Source organism: Leiobunum rupestre, chromosome 5 (genome assembly GCF_980474605.1).
Source record: "Leiobunum rupestre chromosome 5, qqLeiRupe1.1.hap1, whole genome shotgun sequence".
NCBI classification, from domain to species: domain Eukaryota; kingdom Metazoa; phylum Arthropoda; class Arachnida; order Opiliones; family Sclerosomatidae; genus Leiobunum; species Leiobunum rupestre.
In genome coordinates, this window is record NC_143388.1 from 60,548,849 (window position 1) to 60,570,229 (window position 21,381).

At 31.9% G+C, this 21,381-nt stretch overlaps 1 protein-coding gene across 2 annotated transcripts in view; it reads left to right on the forward strand.

The window, feature by feature from the left end:
• Positions 1-20,426, forward strand: part of LOC149945505 (uncharacterized) — a 110,793-nt gene extending 90,367 nt beyond the window's left edge. The window contains exons 1-4 of one of the 2 annotated variants that reach the window (XM_090175544.1): positions 94-402; positions 15,283-15,572; positions 18,025-18,132; positions 19,704-20,425. In XM_090175544.1, the coding sequence (XP_090031670.1) occupies positions 344-402; positions 15,283-15,572; positions 18,025-18,132; positions 19,704-19,786 (540 nt within the window). In that variant the 5' untranslated portion in view covers positions 94-343 and the 3' untranslated portion in view covers positions 19,787-20,425. Of the gene's footprint in view, positions 1-93; positions 403-15,282; positions 15,573-18,024; positions 18,133-19,703 lie in introns of those variants that run through there. The other variant, XM_090175545.1, reaches the window with a different exon arrangement.
• Positions 20,427-21,381: the final 955 nt, after the last annotated feature.

The window sequence follows — 21,381 nt, forward strand, 5'->3', positions numbered from 1 at the left end:
AGTTCTCCCGCCAGGGGGAGCTAGTTCCTACGCGGTAAATGGGGAGGGCATGATGTTATAATCTCGGTGCGAAGCGTCTGGCTCGGCAGAATGGAAATTGGCTTCGCCTGTCTCGCTCTGCCGGTTCGCTTCTGTACCTTTCGAGGAAAAAGATCAGTGCCTTTAAAAGTGGCGCGCTGTAGAAACGCGCTTTTAAATAACGTTTAAAGAGCCGATAGAGGAGCTGCTGCCTTGTCTCTCTCTTGGCCTTCAGTTTACGGAGCTCTTCATTCGCGAACTGTCTCACTCGTCGAGCGCCTTAAATTTATTCTCATCATCCCTAGAGTATTTTGGTGACTGAATTATGCCTTCCGTATATGAATATCATCATGTTGAACTTGATAAAGTTGGAAAAGGAAAGAGGTTGGTTTGCTTCCATTATTTTTATCTCTCGGGAAGATTTATTTTTGCTTAGGGTTGGATTAATATTGTTGAAATTTCTTTGTGACAAAATTTTGTTTTATTAAAAATAATTTAAAATTGGCTAGTTTTTTTTTAAAGTTTTAATACCACAAACATTTTGTCATGAATTATCGCGTACCTTTTGTATTATAATGAAATGGGAATTTATTTTCGGGTTATTTTATAGGGAAATTCTTCAGGGTTCGTACGGAACATGGATAAGTTAGGGATTTCCAATTTGGTGTAAAAGTCAGGGATTTAATTAATATCGTAAAAATTCTGGGATTTCCAATTTGGTGAAAAAGTTAGGGATTTAATTAATATCGTAAAAAGTACAAACTTTGCATCGCAGAGAAAATGAAGTTTCTTCTCTTGCGCGCTCATGACTGGAACCTCAGTATGCTTTTATAAAATATAATTCAGTTTGTTATGTTTAAAAAATATTGTATGAAAACTTGAAATAATTAAAATTAGCAGAAATATTACCCAATAAGTCAGGGATATTGCCAAAAATTAATCAGGTATAACCTGAAATCCGAAAATTCTGTACGAACCCTGGTCTTGTTAAATATAACTAAAATTATAATTTAATTGCGTTTAATATAAATTTAAATTGGTAGCTTTATTTATTGAATCGATGGAGGAAATTTCAAGTGATAATTTATTTTGTTTTGTTTAAATTTATTGTTGATGACGAAGAAAATTTAATTTACAATTTAGTTGTTTAAATTGTTTGGTTTATTTAAAATTGGTATTTAAAATATTTAGTGTTGAAGACGGAAATTTTTAAAGAAACCGCTTTTTTTGTGGGTTTTTATATATGGACACATTTTGTTAGATTTAATTAATAATTAAAATTTTTATAACCATCCCACACTTGGCAAAAATGCCCGCCTAACAAAATACAGAACTAAAAATTGCAACGCGATCTTTTAATGAGTATGCAACAAATCCAAATATAGACATAGTTTGTGTGTTCTTGTATTTACATTCCCTGAGGGTCATTATCTTCCAAATCTTGTTGCGTGTTCATTATGAAATAATTAGACTCGGCGGGGGGGTTCCCCAAATTAAAATAATCCTTAATTACTTCATCCCAATGCTAACAAAAAATATAGTCCCAAATTTAGGGACGTCAACTTAGTAACCAAAATATAAAGGTTAAATTCTTGAAATACCGGTACGTCCCAAATTAACCTTATTCCATTTACAAAATAAATAAATAAATCAGGGCTAATTATAAGTAAGCAATTAAAAGTCAAGCGGTCTGACCTCTTTACGCTGGTATAAATGTTTGCACCCCGACTAGGGGCTTCTCTTTATGAATGTATATTCTCATAAATTAATTAAGTGGTCCACTTATAAAGTGTCAGTTTTTTGCAGTTAAAGCTTCATCTCATTTTTCACGATTTTAATTTATGTCAAATCTAGTGGCTTACGGAAGGAGGTCGGAACTGTGGGTACTCAGCTAAATTATAACATCTTTAAAAATTATTTTGCCAACTAATTAAAATTATTTAGAGAAGATTAATTCCGGGCCCCCAGATCTTCTACAATTCCTATATAATCCAATATTTTCAAAAATGTCCTATAACATTCTATATTTTTTAGCAAAATTCGCTAAAAGTCCTATAAAAAAATGTTATAATTTTGTTATTTTCCCCATTTAAAATCCCACCGCTGTGAAATTGCTAGATTTAGCTATAGGATAAATTCCTATACAAAATTGTTTAGTCTCTACTTTTGTTATTGTTAACATGACTAGCAAAATGGTGAAAAAGTTAATATTTTTAAAGTGAAAATCAAAGATTTATGTATTCAAAAACCAAATCTATAATTAAAGTTAGTAAATGAAATGGCATATATAGTCCTATAAAGTGCTATATTTTTAGAAATATAATCCTATAAAGTGCTATATTTTTAGAAATATAATCCTATAAAGTGCCATATTTTTAGAAATATAATCCCATAAAGTGCTATATTTTTAGAAATATAATCCTATAAAGTGCTATATTTTTAGAAATATAATCCTATAAAGTGCCATATTTTTAGAAATATAATCCTATAAAGTGCCATATTTTTAGAAATATAATCCTATAAAGTGCTATATTTTTAGAAATATAATCCTATAAAGTGCCATATTTTTTTAAATATAATCCCATAAAGTGCTATATTTTTATAAATATAATCCCATAAAGTGCTATATTTTTATAAATATAATCCTATAAAGTGCTATAGCTATATTTTTTAAAATCCTATTTTCCCATAAAAAATGGAAGATTTGAGTGGGTATCCTGGTAATTGTTAATGTATGTAAGGTCAATGCAAAGCAGTAATCTTTGACAAAGGAAGTTGAGCGTAATTATAGTCATACTCAGTTGACTAAATTCCGTCAACTTAACTTGACTCGTTGCTTATATTTAGGGTAATAATTCAGTCCATACGTTTTATTAGAAGCGGTAAAATAGTCGCTACCAAGCGAGACAGTCGTTTTCGGTTGACTAATGCTCTTTATTTAAAGTCGTCAGCCCCACTGCCTCGTGTCGTGGTCTAAGCTTACGATGTTTACCTAAGGATTCCCTGACAGGGAAATCCGTTTCAGGATCACAGTGTTGTCTGTATGGGAAAAAATCTCAGCTCTCACTGGCTGGTGTATCCAATTTCGAAAATTTCCCAGCGAAACTCACCCTCTTCCGATACTTTTTCCGTGCTTTTTCTAAAGGCTACTGTCGCTCTCGACGGATGCTCGTAAGACGCGAGCAGCCCGTACCCCTCTCCGCGCCTTCGCTGGGTGGTATATTTCCCCCGACCCACCGAGTTCCGTTTCGAGAGGTCCGTTCGAGGGGCTGCTGATGGGGTGTTGAGGAGGACCCCGCTCCGATGTTAAACCTTCCACGCACCTTGAATCCCCAAAATAAGTTCTCTTCTCATTACCAAATTAGTATCGGTATGCGTTTCTCTATGGCTCGTAATATCCTAGCTGTTATATTCTTAGTCTTTATAGGGGTTTGGTACCCGTCTCGCGAAGTAAGTGTAATTATATCGTCTCTTCCTTAAACAGTTTTTGTCGGAAAATGGGGTTTTTCTCGGCGTCATAATTTTGACGGATGTTGGGCGGTTTTCGTTTCATTTCCTTCGTGAGAAAATGCAGTTTTTGCGCCATTCTCGGAATATCTAGATTGTCGTTGATTATACATTAGCGTCATATTTTCTTTGAATAATTGTGGGGTGTTTATAGAAAATCATAAGTAACGTAACACCCTAAAAGTGTGCCCTTCGTTTTATATAATATCTAATTGGCGCCGTGTAATGGAGACATATTTAGTAGCTGCAGTCATCTGAATCTACTGCGAAATAAGTTAACGTTTTGAGTCACTTTTTCCAAATATTTTGCGCCCTGAAAAACAAGTTTCTATATGCTGTTTCATTAGAAAATAATCTTTCAGAATAGTTTGTACCCTGACCAACCTAATTTTTATTTTAAAAATACGTATTGTTTTATTAAATTTTATGTATTCATATTTTTTTTTTAATTTAGTCCTTTTTCGGAGCGATAATAATACAGGGCTGCCACACGTCGGGGAATTTAAAAATGGGCCTAAAAAGTCAGGGAATTTTAAGAATTGGTAAAAATTCAGGGAAAAGTCAGGGAATCCAATTTTATCTTGGCACTTTTTGAAGGTAATTTAACTCTAGATCTATGACAAATTCCACGATTATCATTTATTTCCTTGATTGTTTGGCTAATTTTTTCAACATTGCAATAACCTTTTTACTGAAATATAAGTTCATCTAAATTTATTAACTTCTGATAAAAGTAAAATATAAAAGAAAAATTTTGGCCTCAATAAGTCAGGGAAAATCTGTTAAAATGGCCAGGGAATTTGAATCGTAAAATTTTGTGGCAACCCTGTAATAATTTCAAATTTGAATCTTTACTAAGACTTTTATATTTTGAATTCTTACTAAGACTTTTATATTTTTAATCTGTACTATTTTCTGTAAACGAAAAATTGCGATTCTAAATAGAGGTAAAAAATATTTTTATAAAAGGCGTAATATAACTCCTAATATGGCTATTTTATTTGAAAGGTTGGAATCTTAATTCTACCTGATGCACTTTTACCCCCAAAACTGACACGAAATAATGAAAAAGCCTCAGCGATAATATTTCAATAAAACCCCTTTTATGGCGCGATCCTATCAATGGAACTGTTTTTCAATAGCATGCAAATAATGGGAGCCCATCATGTTAACCTATATCTGTCACCATTTTCCAACTCTTTTTTTATCGGCCGTTTATTATTAATTCGGCTCGTATCAAAGGATTATATTTGAGCGCGGACGTGGATACTTTTATGACCGGTTTTCGGTCGCGGACGTCAAATCCGCGTGTAATTTAATACCTCCGTTGATAATGATACGGTATAGGTTGCAATTTACGTCAGACGTGTCGTTTTTGAATTTATTCGCCATTATTAGTTTAGTCTACACCGCCTTGATGCGTCGAATACGCTTGTACCCTGCCTTTACCATAGACGCGTACTTGTACCGCTATACAAACAGCTGAAAAACAGCCGAGAGTGCGCTTATTGTAGTTCAAATATCTATTCAATTGGATTAAGGAAAGTGATGAAAGAACTGCCAATAAATTGTTCTTGGGTTTCTTGAGCCGTTGGATCCAGGGACTTATAAACTGTAGTTTATTTTTTCGTATTAGTTCGAATTAGAGCTGGTTTCCATCTGGTTGAAGTGTCTTGCTGGGCACGAATTGTAGTTGGTTTCCTTTTGGTCCAAGTTGCGTACTTGGTAAAATTATAATTTGTCTTCTTGTCAAACATTCGTACTGGTCAAATAATAGTTGGTATTCTGATGATGATGTCTTACAATCTCAAATTTCAATTGCCCTCCTGTTAATCGAAGTTCTGTACTGTATCAATTGAGAGTTGGTCTCCTCGTCAAAGATTCAGTTTTGTACTTAGCTATAGTCAAATTACTCTGAAGTTCCACATTTGGTCTAATTAAAATTGAACACCTTTGGGTTGTAGTTTCGTACTAAACATACTAAGTAATACGGATATCGAGGTAATTTATTTATGCATCAATTCAAAGCGATTCAGACTAAAACTTTTAATCCAGATTTAGTAAGAAAAAGTGGCTATAAGTGTATAAGAAATAAACAATGTTTACGCGTAACCCAAATTTATCCAGTAAGTATATTTTCACCACAAATATTTTCATTGTTAATACAGCCGTCTGCAAAATAAATTCGCTGTTTGTTAAACGAATGGATCGCGATATTCCTTTAAACAAACTATAGTATATAATAAAATTCCATTCTGGAAGATGAATTATAATAAATTCTGGCAGGGGAAAACTCCTTGGAAAATAATATACCACTGCGGAATCATAAACAAAGAACCTAACTCAACTTTTTTCAGGGTTCAGAAGCCCCATTTGAATAAAAACTGAAAGCTATATAGAAAAAACCCAACAACATTCGTACATTGAGGTCATAAACAAATTCGCTAAAAATTACTTAAATAAAGCTTCCTTGTTGTGGATGTTGGATGATTAGGGGCTTAGTGGGGGTTACACTTATTACCGGACTAATGTGGAAATTGGGTTTATGGATTCGTAGTTTTGGGATTATATCGTGTTTCCTCTTCTTTATTTTAGGCGCCCCATGAAATGAATCTGTGATTAACCGCACTTCCGTTTTTAGTTCTTATCGGTGCTTTTTTTTCCGTATCTTTAACCAAACACTTGTAGTTTTTTTTTACAACTAGGCCTGGTTACAAGATATTCTAAGGTTGTTAAAACGTTTGTCTGTGAATTTATGGCGTGGTATATTTTATCTTTCTGGTTGATTTATAATTTTTGCTCTTTTTTTTTAAGTATGCTAATTCCATATTTCATATTTTATCGTAAATCTCCGAATCGTTATCAATCTTAGAAATTGAAAATTCTACCTGAAGATAATGTTAATTTTAGATTTTATTTGATATTTGCGTATTTTCAAGGGATAAATCTGTATTCTGTTTCGTAGTTTCACAATCAACCACTGTTAGACGGTTGGGTTTCGTTTCAACGGGTTGAGCACGTCCGTAATCGGGGAGTTAACCATTTTCAAAACAATAAAACACATTCTTCGTATCTTTCATCCTCAATTCACGTATTGGAATCTGGTTGCGCGAGTCCAGAACAACAATCCTGTTACGTTGTTCACTTCCTGTATAGCAGCTTCCCAATCTTTCTTGACAGTTCAATTAAAGCCGACGTAGCCCCCTCTCTACCTTTGATAAAACTGTCAGCTTAATTGTGGCCATAATCGTTTATATATCCAGTCGCTTGGAAATTGATAAATCGTTCAGCGAGTGCTAAAAAATTGTAACTCAGATTTTTGCAAAATTTCGGGTAGATATTGGTTCTTCGATACGAAAATGTTGTAATTTTAGAAAAAGTAATCGAAATTTATGTAAGGTTTAAGGAAGTTAAGTAGCTATAAACGCTATGATCCGTGTAAATTTAAAATGAGTAAAATATATGCTAGAAAATTACTTTTAAACTTTCGGTATGGAAATTTTTACAATTCATTTTCTGTTAAAAATATAAATGTAGAATATTATATAATTACATATTTTACTTAGGCCTGATTTAGTAAAATCTACTGATACCGAGTCACTTTTCTCACTTAAAATCACTTTTTTTCAAATTGTCACTAAAAGTCACTTTCCCAAAATAAGTTACTATTTATCATTTTTTTTTGAATTTTTCGATTTCCTTAGCATTGAACGTTAAAAAACTGTCTTACAACCCTTTTTTTACAAATAATAAAACCAGATCAAACTCCGTTCGCTTTTAATTTTTATTTAATTAGCTAATAAAAGGTTGAAAATAAATAAAAAAAACTGGTCGAATTTCGTCTTTTCTAAAATAAAAAGTGATATGACTTCCTATGGTTATTTAGTTACTAATTTGGTTGTGTAACCAGTCCAAAAACGCAATAAAACAGTATTTTTTAACCATTTTTGGTAGATTTTCAGTCACTATTTAGTCACTTTTTTAAAAACATTTTAGTGACTAAACTCACTAAATTCTACTGTGTAAGTGAGTATCAGGCCTGCTAAATTCCAGATTAGTTATTGATTTATAATTTCTTAACGGAGTCGGAACTCAAACTTTGTCTTAATTTTCTAAAAACTAACATTTTGAAGATACCTTATTTTTGCGCGCTTGTAGCGAAATTTCAATTTTTTTCACGGGTTTGCTGTTTTCGGATTTATCTACCGCTCCAGGTCAGTGACCTTCGAAAGGAGCAGACAAATTAATGTACTTTTCTGGTCCTTTTTTGCGCGTTAATATGCAGCTGTTTGCTGTCCAAACAGGGACCAATAATTTTCGTTTCCGGAGACTATCAATAAACGTTTCCCTGTCTACTACCTGTTCCGCTTCTGCGAATATCGTAATAACCTTCAAATTACACACATTTCGGTTATCACCTCTTCGTAAGATTGCCGTTTTAGATGGAATTCGTGTTTTTTGGCGTTTTTAAATGGAATTATTTTTTTTGACGATTTTAGGGGGAATTAGTGTTTTGGGCGATTTTAGGGGGAATGAGTTTTTTGGGCGATTTTAATGGGAATTAGTGTTTTGGGCGATTTTAGGGGGAATTAGTGTTTTGGGCGACGTTAGGGGGAATTAGCCATTTGGAGATTTTAGGTGGAATTAGCGTTTTGGAGATTTTAGGTGGAATTAGCGTTTTGGAGATTTTAGGTGGAATTAGCGTTTTGGGCGATTTAAGGTGGAATTAGTGTTTTGGGCGATTTAAGGTGGAATTAGTGTTTTGGGCAATTATAATTAGAATTAGCCTTTTGGAGATTTTAATTGGAATTAGCGTTTTGGGGATTTTAAGTGGAATTAGCCATTTGGAGATTTTAGTTGGAATTAGCCTTTTGGAGATTTTAGTTGGAATTAGCGTTTTGGGGATTTTAAGTGGAATTAGCGTTTTGCAGATTTTAAGTGGAATTAGCGTTTTGGAGATTTTAAGTGGAATTAGCGTTTTGGGGATTTTAAGTGGAATTAGCGTTTTGGAGATTTTAAGTGGAATCTGTATTTTTTTGGCGTTTTTAGGTTGAATTATGTTGGGTGCCATTTTTAAATCATAATTTGTGTTTTTTGGAGCTTTTTAAATCTAATGTGTTTTTTGGGGGTTTTTAAATCTAATGTGTTTTTTGGGGGTTTTTAAATCTAATTTGTTTTTTGGGGGTTTTTAAATCTAATTTGTTTTTTGGTGGGGGGTTTAGATCGAATTTGTTGGTTTTTGGCGTTAAAGATCGAATTTGTATTTTCTAAGAATAAGAAATTTATTTTGAAATTATGCATTTTTTTAAGTAGGTGTTTAAGTAGGATGCTTGTTTGGAGACGATCCCTTTTGTAGCAGTAGATGGTTATGTCTTTTGCAAATAATGATGCCAAAATATCTTAAAATATTATTGTAATACATTTATTATTATTTATAAAATGAAAAGGTCTTGAAAGTTAACTTATAACATAACCTATTTGACATATTCAATATAGTTTTGAACAAACAAAAATTATCAAACTTTTATTTAACCTCGAGCTTATTACACTATCTTTAATATTGTTACCTAAGTTAGTCTCTTAGTATTTACGAAATATATTACCGCGAACGGATGTAGAATTGTTAGTGTAATACTAATGGATAATATTATAGACTTGAACGAGGGGCAGATCACTTTGTTACAAGGTGTCCTAATAATCATGATTAAAAAGTTAGTCATGATTTAATCATTTTTAATCTTTGTACAGCCAAAGCTACAGATTTAATTTTAATATAATCTAATCATGATTTAATCATACGAGGGGTGTCCTAATAATCATTGGAGTGAACTGCCCCTCGGACTTGAATAATTTAATATTAATTGCATAGTTTTCAACGGGTATCATATATTTATCACAGTAAAAATAACTATACTTCAAATTTGGAAATTTCACCAATTTTGGTACCTGACGTAGGTGGTTATTTTTAAACCTTCGGTAAACAAAATAATTAGTTATCATATCTTAAGAAACGTGTACGTATCTCTTCAAAGAAAGACCCCACCTTTAATGCCATTATTTATTCAGTATATTGTGTAAGCTAACCCTAAAAAACTTCCTCCCCAATTTCACGGTTAGACGTCGAAGTAGACCCACAGCTTGGCTCGGCCTCTAGTTATCTCGATGACGAATGGACGAATTATGTAAATGAGATAGATAAGATTACTCGCAAATACATAAAAGGAACGAACGAAAACAAAGGAAAAAGGGTTAGAAATTGAAAATTAATAATACAAAGGATACGGGGGTCGTACGCGGGTTCAAGGCTTAAAATTCGCGCTGCAATCCTTTTCGAATCAATTTCGGAGGAGTAAGTTCGAGCAGAAAAAACTCGAAAAGTCACACGCGTGATCTCCGACTTAAGGCGGTTATTTTATTTTTGCGTTTATGGAATGTAAAAAAAATACACGTTTTTTCGTGCAATGACTCAAATAAGCTGGAGATTATATTAGATTAACGGGTATTTTCCACTTAAATAATTTATATTTACCTAATTTCATTATTCTTTCCGTTCTTCGTGTGTTCGTCTTAATCTGTAAATATTGAAATTTTGTGTCTGTTTCAAAACTAGAGGTGTGGGTTAAAAAATATATATTATTTTGGTCTATTGTTGCGCCTGTAGTATTGTTTCAACCGCAATGTGTTTAGGGACAAGTTAATCTACAGGGTTTGACCTATTGTTTTTTTCTACGGGGTGCCTGAAGAAGTGTTCATTCCAATACCCTAGTTTTAGATTCAAAATTAATATTTGCTGGTATATTATATTTAAAATAAATATATTTGCTGATAAATATTATATATAAATTAAATTTATTTGCCGATAAATATTATATATAAAATAAATTTATTTGCTGATAAATATTATATATAAAATAAATTTATTTGCCGATAAATATTATATATAAAATAAATTTATTTGCCGATAAATATTATATATATAATAAATTTATTTGCCGATAAATATTATGTATAAAATAAATGTATTTGCTGATATATTATATAAAATAAATATATTTGTCGTGTTAAATTTGCAAGAAATATATTTGTCGTTTTAAATTTGCAAGAAATATATTTGTCGTGTTAAATTTGCAAGAAATATATTTGTCGTGTTAAATTTGCAAGAAATATATTTGTCGTGTTAAATTTGCAAGAAATATATTTGTCGTGTTAAATTTGCAAGAAATATATTTGTCGTGTTAAATTTGCAAGAAATATATTTGTCGTGTCAAATTTGCAAGAAATATATTTGTTGTGTCAAATTTGCAATTAGTATATTTGCTGATGTTAAATTTGCAATGTATTTGGGTATATCAGCAAATATTTTGTAAATTTTACATGTTAAAATTACAATTAATATAATTACTGATATCTTAAAATTAAATAACAGTAAATTTAATAATTAACGCGTTTATAGTAAATGGTTTTACAATTTAATATTTATTCGTGCAAAAGAAATTCCAATCTTCATTATATTGGACATGAATATTTAAATATATTAACAGGGTTTCCACACGTCAGGGAAAAGTCAGGGAATTAAAGAATGGACCTAAAAAGTCAGGGAATTTTTGGAATTTGTAATAAGTCAGGGAAAAGTCAGGAAATAAATTTTATCTGGGCACTTTTTTAAGGTATTTCTACTCTAGATCTATGACAAATTCTAAGATTATCATTTATTTCATTGAAAGTTTGGCTAATTTTTTCAACATTGCAATAACCTTTTTACTGAAATATAAGTTCATTAAAATTTATTAACTTCTGATAAAAGTCAAATATAAAATAAAAATTTGGCCTTAAAATTTCAAGGAAAATCTTTTAAAATGGTCAGGGAAAACAGGGAATTTGAATCTCAAAATGTTGTGGCAACCCTGATTAATATTAATTTACTTCGATGTAAAGTAATAAAAATTATTATGTAAATGCAATGACGGAAAAATTCTACGTTCTCTAACTTATAGAATTGTTTAATAATTTTTATCTAATATTTTTCTCAGCATCATCCATATTGCAATAACTTAGTAAATATTCGCTGATAAGCCAGATGTGACTCATATAGGCCCTTGTTACTTAATTTGCTTTTAAAGAGATTACGACTCTCGAGAAACCGGTGAAATGACTCTCTCGAAAGAGCGCACCGTGTCGTCTTTGATATCATCTTGTCTCATTGCTCCAGCTTAATCTGATTCATTGTTTAATCTTTTTGGCCGTAATAAGATCTGTATACCCCCTCCCACCAAAAAATATCGTGCGAACTTGAAGACTCGAAACGAGTTTTTCCTGGAAAAGGAACTTGTATTGTAAACAGTCTGCGCGCGTTAAAGCTACGTTTGCACTCGTTCACGTGCTTGGGCTAAACATCACTCATCTCGGTCTCGCTATTTGGAAGATGAGTGTTTTCGTGTGGGCTGCCACGTTTCTGGCTGTCTTTCGCGTCAGTTTTCCCCCTTATTTTCGTTTTCAAATTTGAGCGAACAAGATGGTCAGGACCATAATACGTTGTTTCACCGGGGTAGGTACATTTGTTCGAATTTCAATCGTCCGAACGGTGGAACAAATGTTCGAATTTCATTCGTCCGAACCGCCGAAATAACAAATGTTTCAATTGTTCGAATTGGACAACTTGTTTGTTTCATTCGTCCGAATCGGTAGCATCACTTGTCCGAATTCTGTCGCTAAATTAGTATTTCTTATTGCTGTTTTTTTTTTGTCCGGATTTTTTTTAGTGCAAGAATAAATATCGTTGTTTGTTAGTAAGTGGGAATTGCGTTGAATGTTGTGGATATTTTAGGTTAGGTTAGGTTCACGTTAATGTTACTATTTTCTTCTATTAACAATATTTAAAAAAAAAACAACCAATTCCTAATGTTCGAAAAAACGGACAAACTATTATTCGAACAAATGAAATTCGTCAGTAAAGTTAACATAAATTGAACGACTAAATCACCAACAAAAGTTGTGATAAATTTTTCGGGCAAATGAAATACGTTTTCGGACATACGATCCTGTTTTCCGGCATTCGGACATTCGTACCACCGTTCGGACGAATTAAATTCGAACAAATGTACCCAAATCGTTGCACCTGCTTTACCATTTGAAATTATTCGCAACCGAAACGAGTCTAGGTGGCTTAACAACGCTAGATTATCCGAGGTAGCACCCAGGCAGCGCGATTTTACGAACCTTGGGTAACACCTATGTTCTACAGACAAATTAAAAAGTTATAAAAATGTGTTTTTTGTTAAATAAACTTATCAAAATATAAGCAAACGATGCAAAAATCATTTTAAAATGTAAGTAACTTTATTTATTAAGTCAAATTTACCAATAACGATGAAGAAAAACTAATATCGTCTGCTTTAGCCGCTACCTATCTAGGTTTCAATGGCGAACTAAAGGGGGCGTAGCGATAGTTTTCGGTCGCGAATAACTAGATTAAGCTTCTCTAACTCTACACTGACTAATATTATCGCATCATTTAAGAAGCCTATTTTTTACATGAGGCGATTGATATTAAAAATTAATTACGTCAATCAAAAAATTATAAAAATAATCTTTATTTATTTATTTATTTATTTATTTAATTTATGTATTTATTTAATTTATTAATTTATTTAATTTATTTATTTGTTTATTTATTTAATTTATTTATTTATTTATTTATTTATTTATTTGTTTATTTATTTAATTTATTTATTTATTTATTTATTTGTTTATTTAACGCGCTAACCTCGAAATTTGCAATTGGCTTCTGATACGGCACAGTTCCTCATTTGATTAGCTACTTTCAAAACTAATCTTGCCATATTTATTTATTTATTATTTATTTATTTATTTAACACGCTAACCTCTAAATCTGCAATTGGCCTCTGATACGACAGAGTTCCTCATTAGATTAGATACTTTCAAAATGTCATTGAAATCGGTTAACTTTTACAGTTACGTTGATGCAATGCAAAGAAAGGCAAAATACGCGAAAAAGTAGAAAAGTCCATAACGAAAAGTGCTGCAAAAAGCTAAACCCTCAACAAATTTGAAGAAATTAAAGAAATTTACGACTTACTCGACTTTCGCGTCTTCATTTCGATTTTCCCGAACTGAACGTTAAGTAGTTTTATGTAAGCACTAAACATCCTTTCTAACAAAAAGTATAAATTGATGCCATCTAGTATAAATAAGAAGCACTATCCAAGCTCTAATGGTTTCGCTCTAAATGTTTGTTTCCCTGTAAGCAATTTGCGGATTGTTCTATTAATGGATTCCTGCCTTGGGACTCTAAAAGAAATGGTACATTTGGCACCCCTACCCTTGATCAATTTGGGGGCTGTCGTAATAATTATCAGCTGGGCTAATACCCTTGGCACCACTCAAGTCATCTAGCGACTTTTTAAAGCCATTAAAAGTGGTGGAAAGCCCTTCATACCACGCGAGCCAACAGCTCCCCTACACTCAATATTAGGGATGCACCGATATATCGGCCTATTTTTCTAAGATACCGGTTTAAGAAAAAATTTAGATTAACTAACTATTCGATTTGTGATAGAAAATATGTATCAGGTAAAATGAAAAGAAACATATTCGGATATGCTCTTGCAAAGTTTTTAATGAAAAATTAGAATAAAATGGTATGACAGTGTACTGAACCGTCTTTTACAATGATTTTATCATATACACACACGTCAGAGAATTTAAAAATGGGCCTAAAAAGTCAGGGAAAGGTCAGAATTTTAAGAATTTGTAAAAAGTCAGGGCATTTAGTTTAATCTTAACACTTTTTTAAGGTAATTTTACTCCATATCTATGGCAAATTCTGTTATTATTATTTAGATCCTTGAAAAAATTTAGCGTTGAAATAACTTCGGCACTGAAATATAAGTTGATTACATTTAATAAACTTCTGATAAATTTAAAAGTTAAAAACTGTCTAATTTTGGCCTTAAAAGTCAGGGAAAATAACTTGGTCAGGGAATTTGATTCTGAGAATATTGTGGCAACCCTGTCCTAGCCCACATCACTATTAACCTCGGCTAATTTTATGGAAGGTTAAACCGAAGAACTCGCGCAAAACCCCTCTAACGGGTGGGAAGGTAACTCGCAAACTAAAGGCTGGAGCAGTAGAGCTCTGCGTAACGGATAAATTAACTGACAAAATTTCGATTAATCGTAAATATTTTGGTTAACTGTTTATTTATGGATATTATCCATGGATTAACAACGATAAAATAATTTATATTTTCGGATAATTGTAGGTTATGGATACAAATAAAATAAATGGTTAATTTTTATCCAAACGCCGAGCTCTAGTTGCGAGTTTCAACCCAGAGAAAACCCCCTTCTTAAATAATACTCGAAATACGCGATAGGTTTCCAAACCCGTACATTGTTCGTACACGACCTGGAATACCTGGAAAACCTGGAAAAGTCAGGGAATTTGAAAATGTTTCCAAAAGGTCAGGGAATTTGAAAATGATTCCACATGGTCTGGGAATTTTAAATGATCCAAAAAAAATCCGGCAAATAAATTTTTGAAAGATGTATTAAAAATATATAATCAATATTTTTCAAGATTTTACCTCAAAACATTTACTTATTCTACAAAAATGGTCAGGGAAATTTGACAATTTGGTCAGGGAAAACCTGTAAATGTCAGGGAATTTTATTCCGGAAATTTTGTACGAACCCTGCAGTACGACATAATCCTTAACGAACTTTTTTGTTTTCCAGGGTATTGCAACCCCCGGGTGGAGGATGCAGCGACATTTTCGGAGGAGGCGGACAGAGCCCGACTGAGAACGGAGGTGGATCGGGAGCCACCACTCCGACTGGGCGCCGCTCTTCGGACTTTGGCTGCAACACCCAAGACCGCCTTTTCGGCGCGGTGGCCAACAGGGATGGCGCCGACTCCGCCACCAGTTCCCCGAGAAGAGCCTCCATCGATCGTATGAAGTCCAACATTTTCTCCGGTGGCGACCAAGTTGATTTTTCACCCAAAAATGGAAGTGCCAAGAAATTTGGTTAGCTCCATTTCGATTTCGCGATCAATTTTACTTTTTACCAGGAGTATATAACGTACATCTTACTACACAAGTAGTTGTGTCGCTATACTCGAAATCACTGTTACCTTCGACCACTACCAAAAGTAATATATAGCCCGCTAAATAAAGTGACCTGTGAGTAATATTATCAGAAGTAAATGAACCAAAGTTCAGGGTGACCAGACTTCCTATATTTCCTATATTTTTAATGCCTTCCTATAAATTCCTTTATTTTCACCTATTTTCCTATAATTTCACGATCTTTTGAAAATGAGATAATTTTTTAAGTACGTGTCATAGAGCATGTAGTGAAAAAACTGCCACTTTCGAACAAAATCTTGAAATCCGCTAAGTGATAAAATAATGCAAGAAAGCAGTGTACAAAAAATGATCAATAACCTAGGTGATTCGAGTCAAAGTATACCGAAATGCAGTAATTACCTGATTATTTTCCAATTTAGTTACCTATATTTTCCTATAATTCGCTTATTTCTATTCCTATATTTTCCTATAATTCGCCTCTAAAATTCCAATTTTTCCTATAAAATTTTCCAAGCCTTCCCTGGTCACCCTGGAAGTTATCAGACTGCTATACTCCCCATGTTGGAGGCGTTTTCCTTATCAAGTTACATTTTTACCTTGAATTAGAAATTTTGCGCGCTCCTAGGCCGAAAACAAAAAACGTTTTTGTTTTTATGAAACCATTTTTTATACATAGAAATAGCTATACCAACAATTCCCAAGTGAAATTTATCACGTCAGAAGACGGGGTTGGAAATTAGCTTTTATTTGACTCGATTTTCTCGTCATTTTCATAAGGAACACGCCCTCCGATTCTGAGCGCTATTTCAATAACTTCGGTTCCTTTACTTCTGATATTATTAGATTAGAGTTAGGTTACATTTATTGACACTTATAAAAAGAGCATGGCAACCCTGTTATTAAAGATTTTACAACTAAGGACTAACTATTGAACGGCTAATGTTTCTGCGTAAATTAACACGATGATTTTTCCGCTCTTATTTGAAACTTGTGGCTTTAAAAAACTGAAGAGAACTAACAAGGAGAGTACCCGAGTTGTTTATTTCCGATTTGGTTCAAAGTCAGGCGTAATGTAGACCTATATGAGATACGAAATTTCCTATAAGGAGACGTTGCACTACCCATTCAATTTGCCATCGCAACCGAAAATGATTTTGACCACATAAAACAAAAATAAGATTCTTTCCTTATTTTACCCAAATATTGTTACAATCTTACCCCAAAAATGTTCCAATTTACCCAAACTTGATGAAATTTACATAAATGTGGTCCAAATTACCCATTTCGTGATTTTAATTTTTTTTTTTAATTTTCATAGCTCCCTGTGAAACCTAGAATATCCCATGCTTTTTTAAATGGAGATTTTTTGTTTTAAGTGGTCATAAACATTTTCGGTTGCCACGGCAAATAGAATGGGTAGTGCAACGTGTCCTTTTTGGGAAATTTTATATCTCGTATAGATGTCTACCTTACGCCCGACTTTGAACCAAATCGGCAATAAACACCTCGGGTACTCTCCTTGGAAATCCATCTATTGATCAGATAAGGAAGTTAGTAGTTACTAATAATAATATCCAGCTAGGCTAATACCCAAGGCACCACCCTAGGCCCAAGTCATCAAGTTACTTTTATTACCTTTTAATTAAGGTGGCCAGGTACTCGGATGTTGATTAATGTTGTTTTAGGTAACATTGATTTCTGGTATATTTTGCTAATGCTAATCACTTGAAACCTGTACCTTCGAAAGCTCCCGTTAATTTTTTTTCAAAATACTTTTCGAAAGAATAAAATTATTACATCGGAAATATAATTTTTATATACAGGTTTTAAATTTTTACATCGATTTATGGAGTAATACAAACGATTGCCGGGATACTAAGAATAAATAGTGCTAGTGAAAAATATGATTAATAAATAAGTATAAATGTCTACGACGGCAACATAATTCCGCGATTTTGCGAAAAATTCTTACCCATAGAAAACTGCCTAGAGCCTTCGAAGGCACATGTTTCATTATCACGCCATAAGACCCATACTTCTATCTTATTATGTACTTCTAATTTTACTGACTTATTTTTTTATAAACGTGGCTTTCTTGTTTTAATGTGGCTCTTACGTCACAGTCTCTAACTTTGACAAATCTACGAGCGCGCGCCTGACTCACGAGGAATATAGGTTTTTCTAGCGCGCGTGCAAATCGCCTACTAATAAAGCTGTGACGTAAGAGCGGCATTGAACAAGTTGGGCAAGACCACTTTTTAATTTATAAAAACAACTATTTAATTTTTTGTTATAATTTTTGTATTTTTTTGGCGATGTTGTTTATTTTTATTTGGCTTTCCTGCACTGTTTTGCACGATTGTGTACCTGCGCATGCGTGAACCATTAGCACGCCGCAACCCCATCACGGGCGAGATCGAAGATATTAAGGAGGAAAAGACCAACGGTACCAACGGACACCATGTTAACGGAAACGGAACAACGAATGGACACAGTGGTAGGTTCATGAGCTCTTCGTTGACCCGCCCCTTCCTTGACGTTTCCAAATGTTACAGCAAAACTTGGGTTTCAGTTTCAAAAACTACCGATATGCGAAGACCGCGCTGACAACTGAAATTTTGATATAAAACCTGGCAAATAAATTATTAACCTATTTCAATATTTATTTAATGATATATTTCAATATTTATTTAATGATATATTTCAATATTTATTTAATGATATATTTCAATATTTATTTAATGATATATTTCAATATTTATTTAATGATATATTTCAATATTTATTTAATGATATATTTCAATATTTATTTAATGATATATTTCAATATTTATTTAATGATATATTTCAATATTTATTTAAAGATATATTTCAATATTTATTTAAAGATATATTTCAATATTTATTTAATGATATATTTCAATATTTATTTAATGATATATTTCAATATTTATTTAATGATATATTTCAATATTTATTTAATGATATATTTCAATATTTATTTAATGATATATTTCAATATTTATTTAGTAATATATTTCAATATTTATTTAGTAATATATTTCAATATTTATTTAGTAATATATTTCAATATTTATTTAGTAATATATTTCAATATTTATTTAGTAATATATTTCAATATTTATTTAGTAATATATTTCAATATTTATTTAGTGATATATTTCAATATTTATTTAATGATATATTTCAATATTTATTTAATGATATATTTCAATATTTATTTAATGATATATTTCAATATTTATTTAGTGATATATTTCAATATTTATTTAATGATATATTTCAATATTTATTTAGTGATATATTTCAATATTTATTTAGTGATATATTTCAATATTTATTTAGTGATATATTTCAATATTTATTTAGTGATATATTTCAATATTTATTTAATGATATATTTCAATATTTTTTTAATGATATATTTCAATATTTATTTAGTAATATATTTCAATATTTATTTAATGATATATTTCAATATTTATTTAGTAATATATTTCAATATTTATTTAGTAATATATTTCAATATTTATTTAGTAATATAATGACTGCCGTTTTTTTATTTCTAAAAATAACCGCTATGGGAAGACAGCTGATAGCAAAACAATTTTAATATAAAACACGACAAATAAATGATTAACCCTATTTGAATATTTAATATATTGACTGCTAGCTTTTTAGCTATGCGAGGCCGGCGCTGATAACTAACTGAAATTTTAATATAAAACTTGGATTTGTTTAATAAAACATTGACTTCCAGCTTCATAGTTCAAAAACCTACCGCTATGGGAAGAAAGCGCTGATAATAAAAACGAAAATTTAACATAAAATCAATAAACCAAGTTTGGCTGTAAAATCTGTTTTTATTATAAAACCCTTTCTTTTGTATTTATTTTCGAAAAAAGCTTGGCTTTCAAATTATATTTGATATAAAACCATTTATTGTATAAATATTCCTTTTAATTGTTTTAAATTGAATTTCATAACTTAATACTCTTTTCTTCCTGATAAAATCATTTTTCAAGCATTCGTTATTTTTTATTTCAGTGGTGGAGGACCAATCACCTGTTCAACAGTCCAACGTTCGAGTTCGTAAACCTCCTGGTGGCGAAAGTTCCGGAATTTTTTAAAAAAGAAAAAATGAGGCAGACATTTTTTTTCCGTAGAACCCACAATAAAAAGAAACCATCGGTCTTTACCAGCGCTTTTTCTCGTTTGCAATCCCCTTTATCCGAAAAAATATATAAAGAATATTATTATTTTACATTTTTGCACACATTTCAACCCTTAGAAATCGAAATGTTCAGAACACCAGACCGCTTTGCAAAAGGAAATATACTAAATACAATAAAAATAAACACGATTATATAATAAATTTTTTGCTTAGTGTAAATATTTATAAATACATATTTTATGAAAAGGGCGTTAAAAAAAACCCTTATTCCTGTATTTACGTGTTTTTTTTTTGTTGGAACTTTATACATCGTGTAATCGTGGATTTAAAAGCATGACTTTTCTTTAAATAATTATGGTACCAAATTTGAAGTTTTTTTGAACAAACTTTATAAACAGCGCTTGAGTTTGATTTCGTATTGTTCTTTTTTTTCTGACGTCATTTTTTATTTCGAATTTAATTATTCTTAAATTATAATTCCTTGATTTTTAGTATTATTGTATTACGAAAGAAATAAGATATAATTTTGTTGATCAATTTATATCTGTTTGCCCAAAATTTTTTTTTTTTTGTATTTTATCTTGGTGCCTAAATTTGTATTTTTAATAAAGTTTTTATACGAATAATAGTTGTTTTTAGATCATACTGACTAGGGATGCACCGATATATCGGTAACCGATATATCGGCTAATTTTTCAAATATCGGTATCGGCCAATATCGGCTTAAGCGAGGCCGATATTAGCCGATACTTCTGGTATTAGAAAAATATTTTCAGGAAAAACTTTAAAAAAAGGCGATACTCAACTAACTAATTAATGGAAAACATTTATTGCCACAACCTTACATTTCCTTTTAAAAAGGCCAGTTGATCGCTGTTGTAGGAAATAATTATTCGCGTCCAAAACGGTCAGGAATCATAAGTGGTTTTTCGACTCCAAAAGCCATATAGATCAAATCATTTTTTAACAGGTGGTTACGAGAGTAAACAAAAAAGCATAATATTGTGATAGGTAACTTTGTTATTATCGGCCACGATTAGCCGATATATCGGCCGGCCGATATATCGGCTGTACCCATATCGGTGCATCCCTAATACTGACCCTGAAATATCAGGGAATTAGCTTGTCAGTAAACTTCGAGGGGCTGACCACAATCTGTAATCGGTGTAAAAGCCCATAGCTTGGACTCTACTAAAGTGATTTCGTAATCGATTACAGATTTAGCACTACCAAAGGCTGTACTCGCTGTAATCGGCGTACAGAAATTAAGGAAGTGTTTAGCCCCTTGGTGAACTTCCCATTTTGTTATAAAATATCTTGGAAATTTATGCAGGGCTCCCAGAGTTCCTATAATTTCCTATTTTTTCAAAATTTTCTAGTTTCTCTATAGCTATATCCAGAAATTAATATAATTTTAAAAATAATGAATTAGAAAACCGGTTGAACGTTTGGGAAAAATTTGCCTTCTAAATGGAGCTTAGCTCTGGCTTAGGTCCGGTGTTCCCGAAAACGTCAACGGTTGGGCTCCCAGAGTTCCTATAAATTTCTATG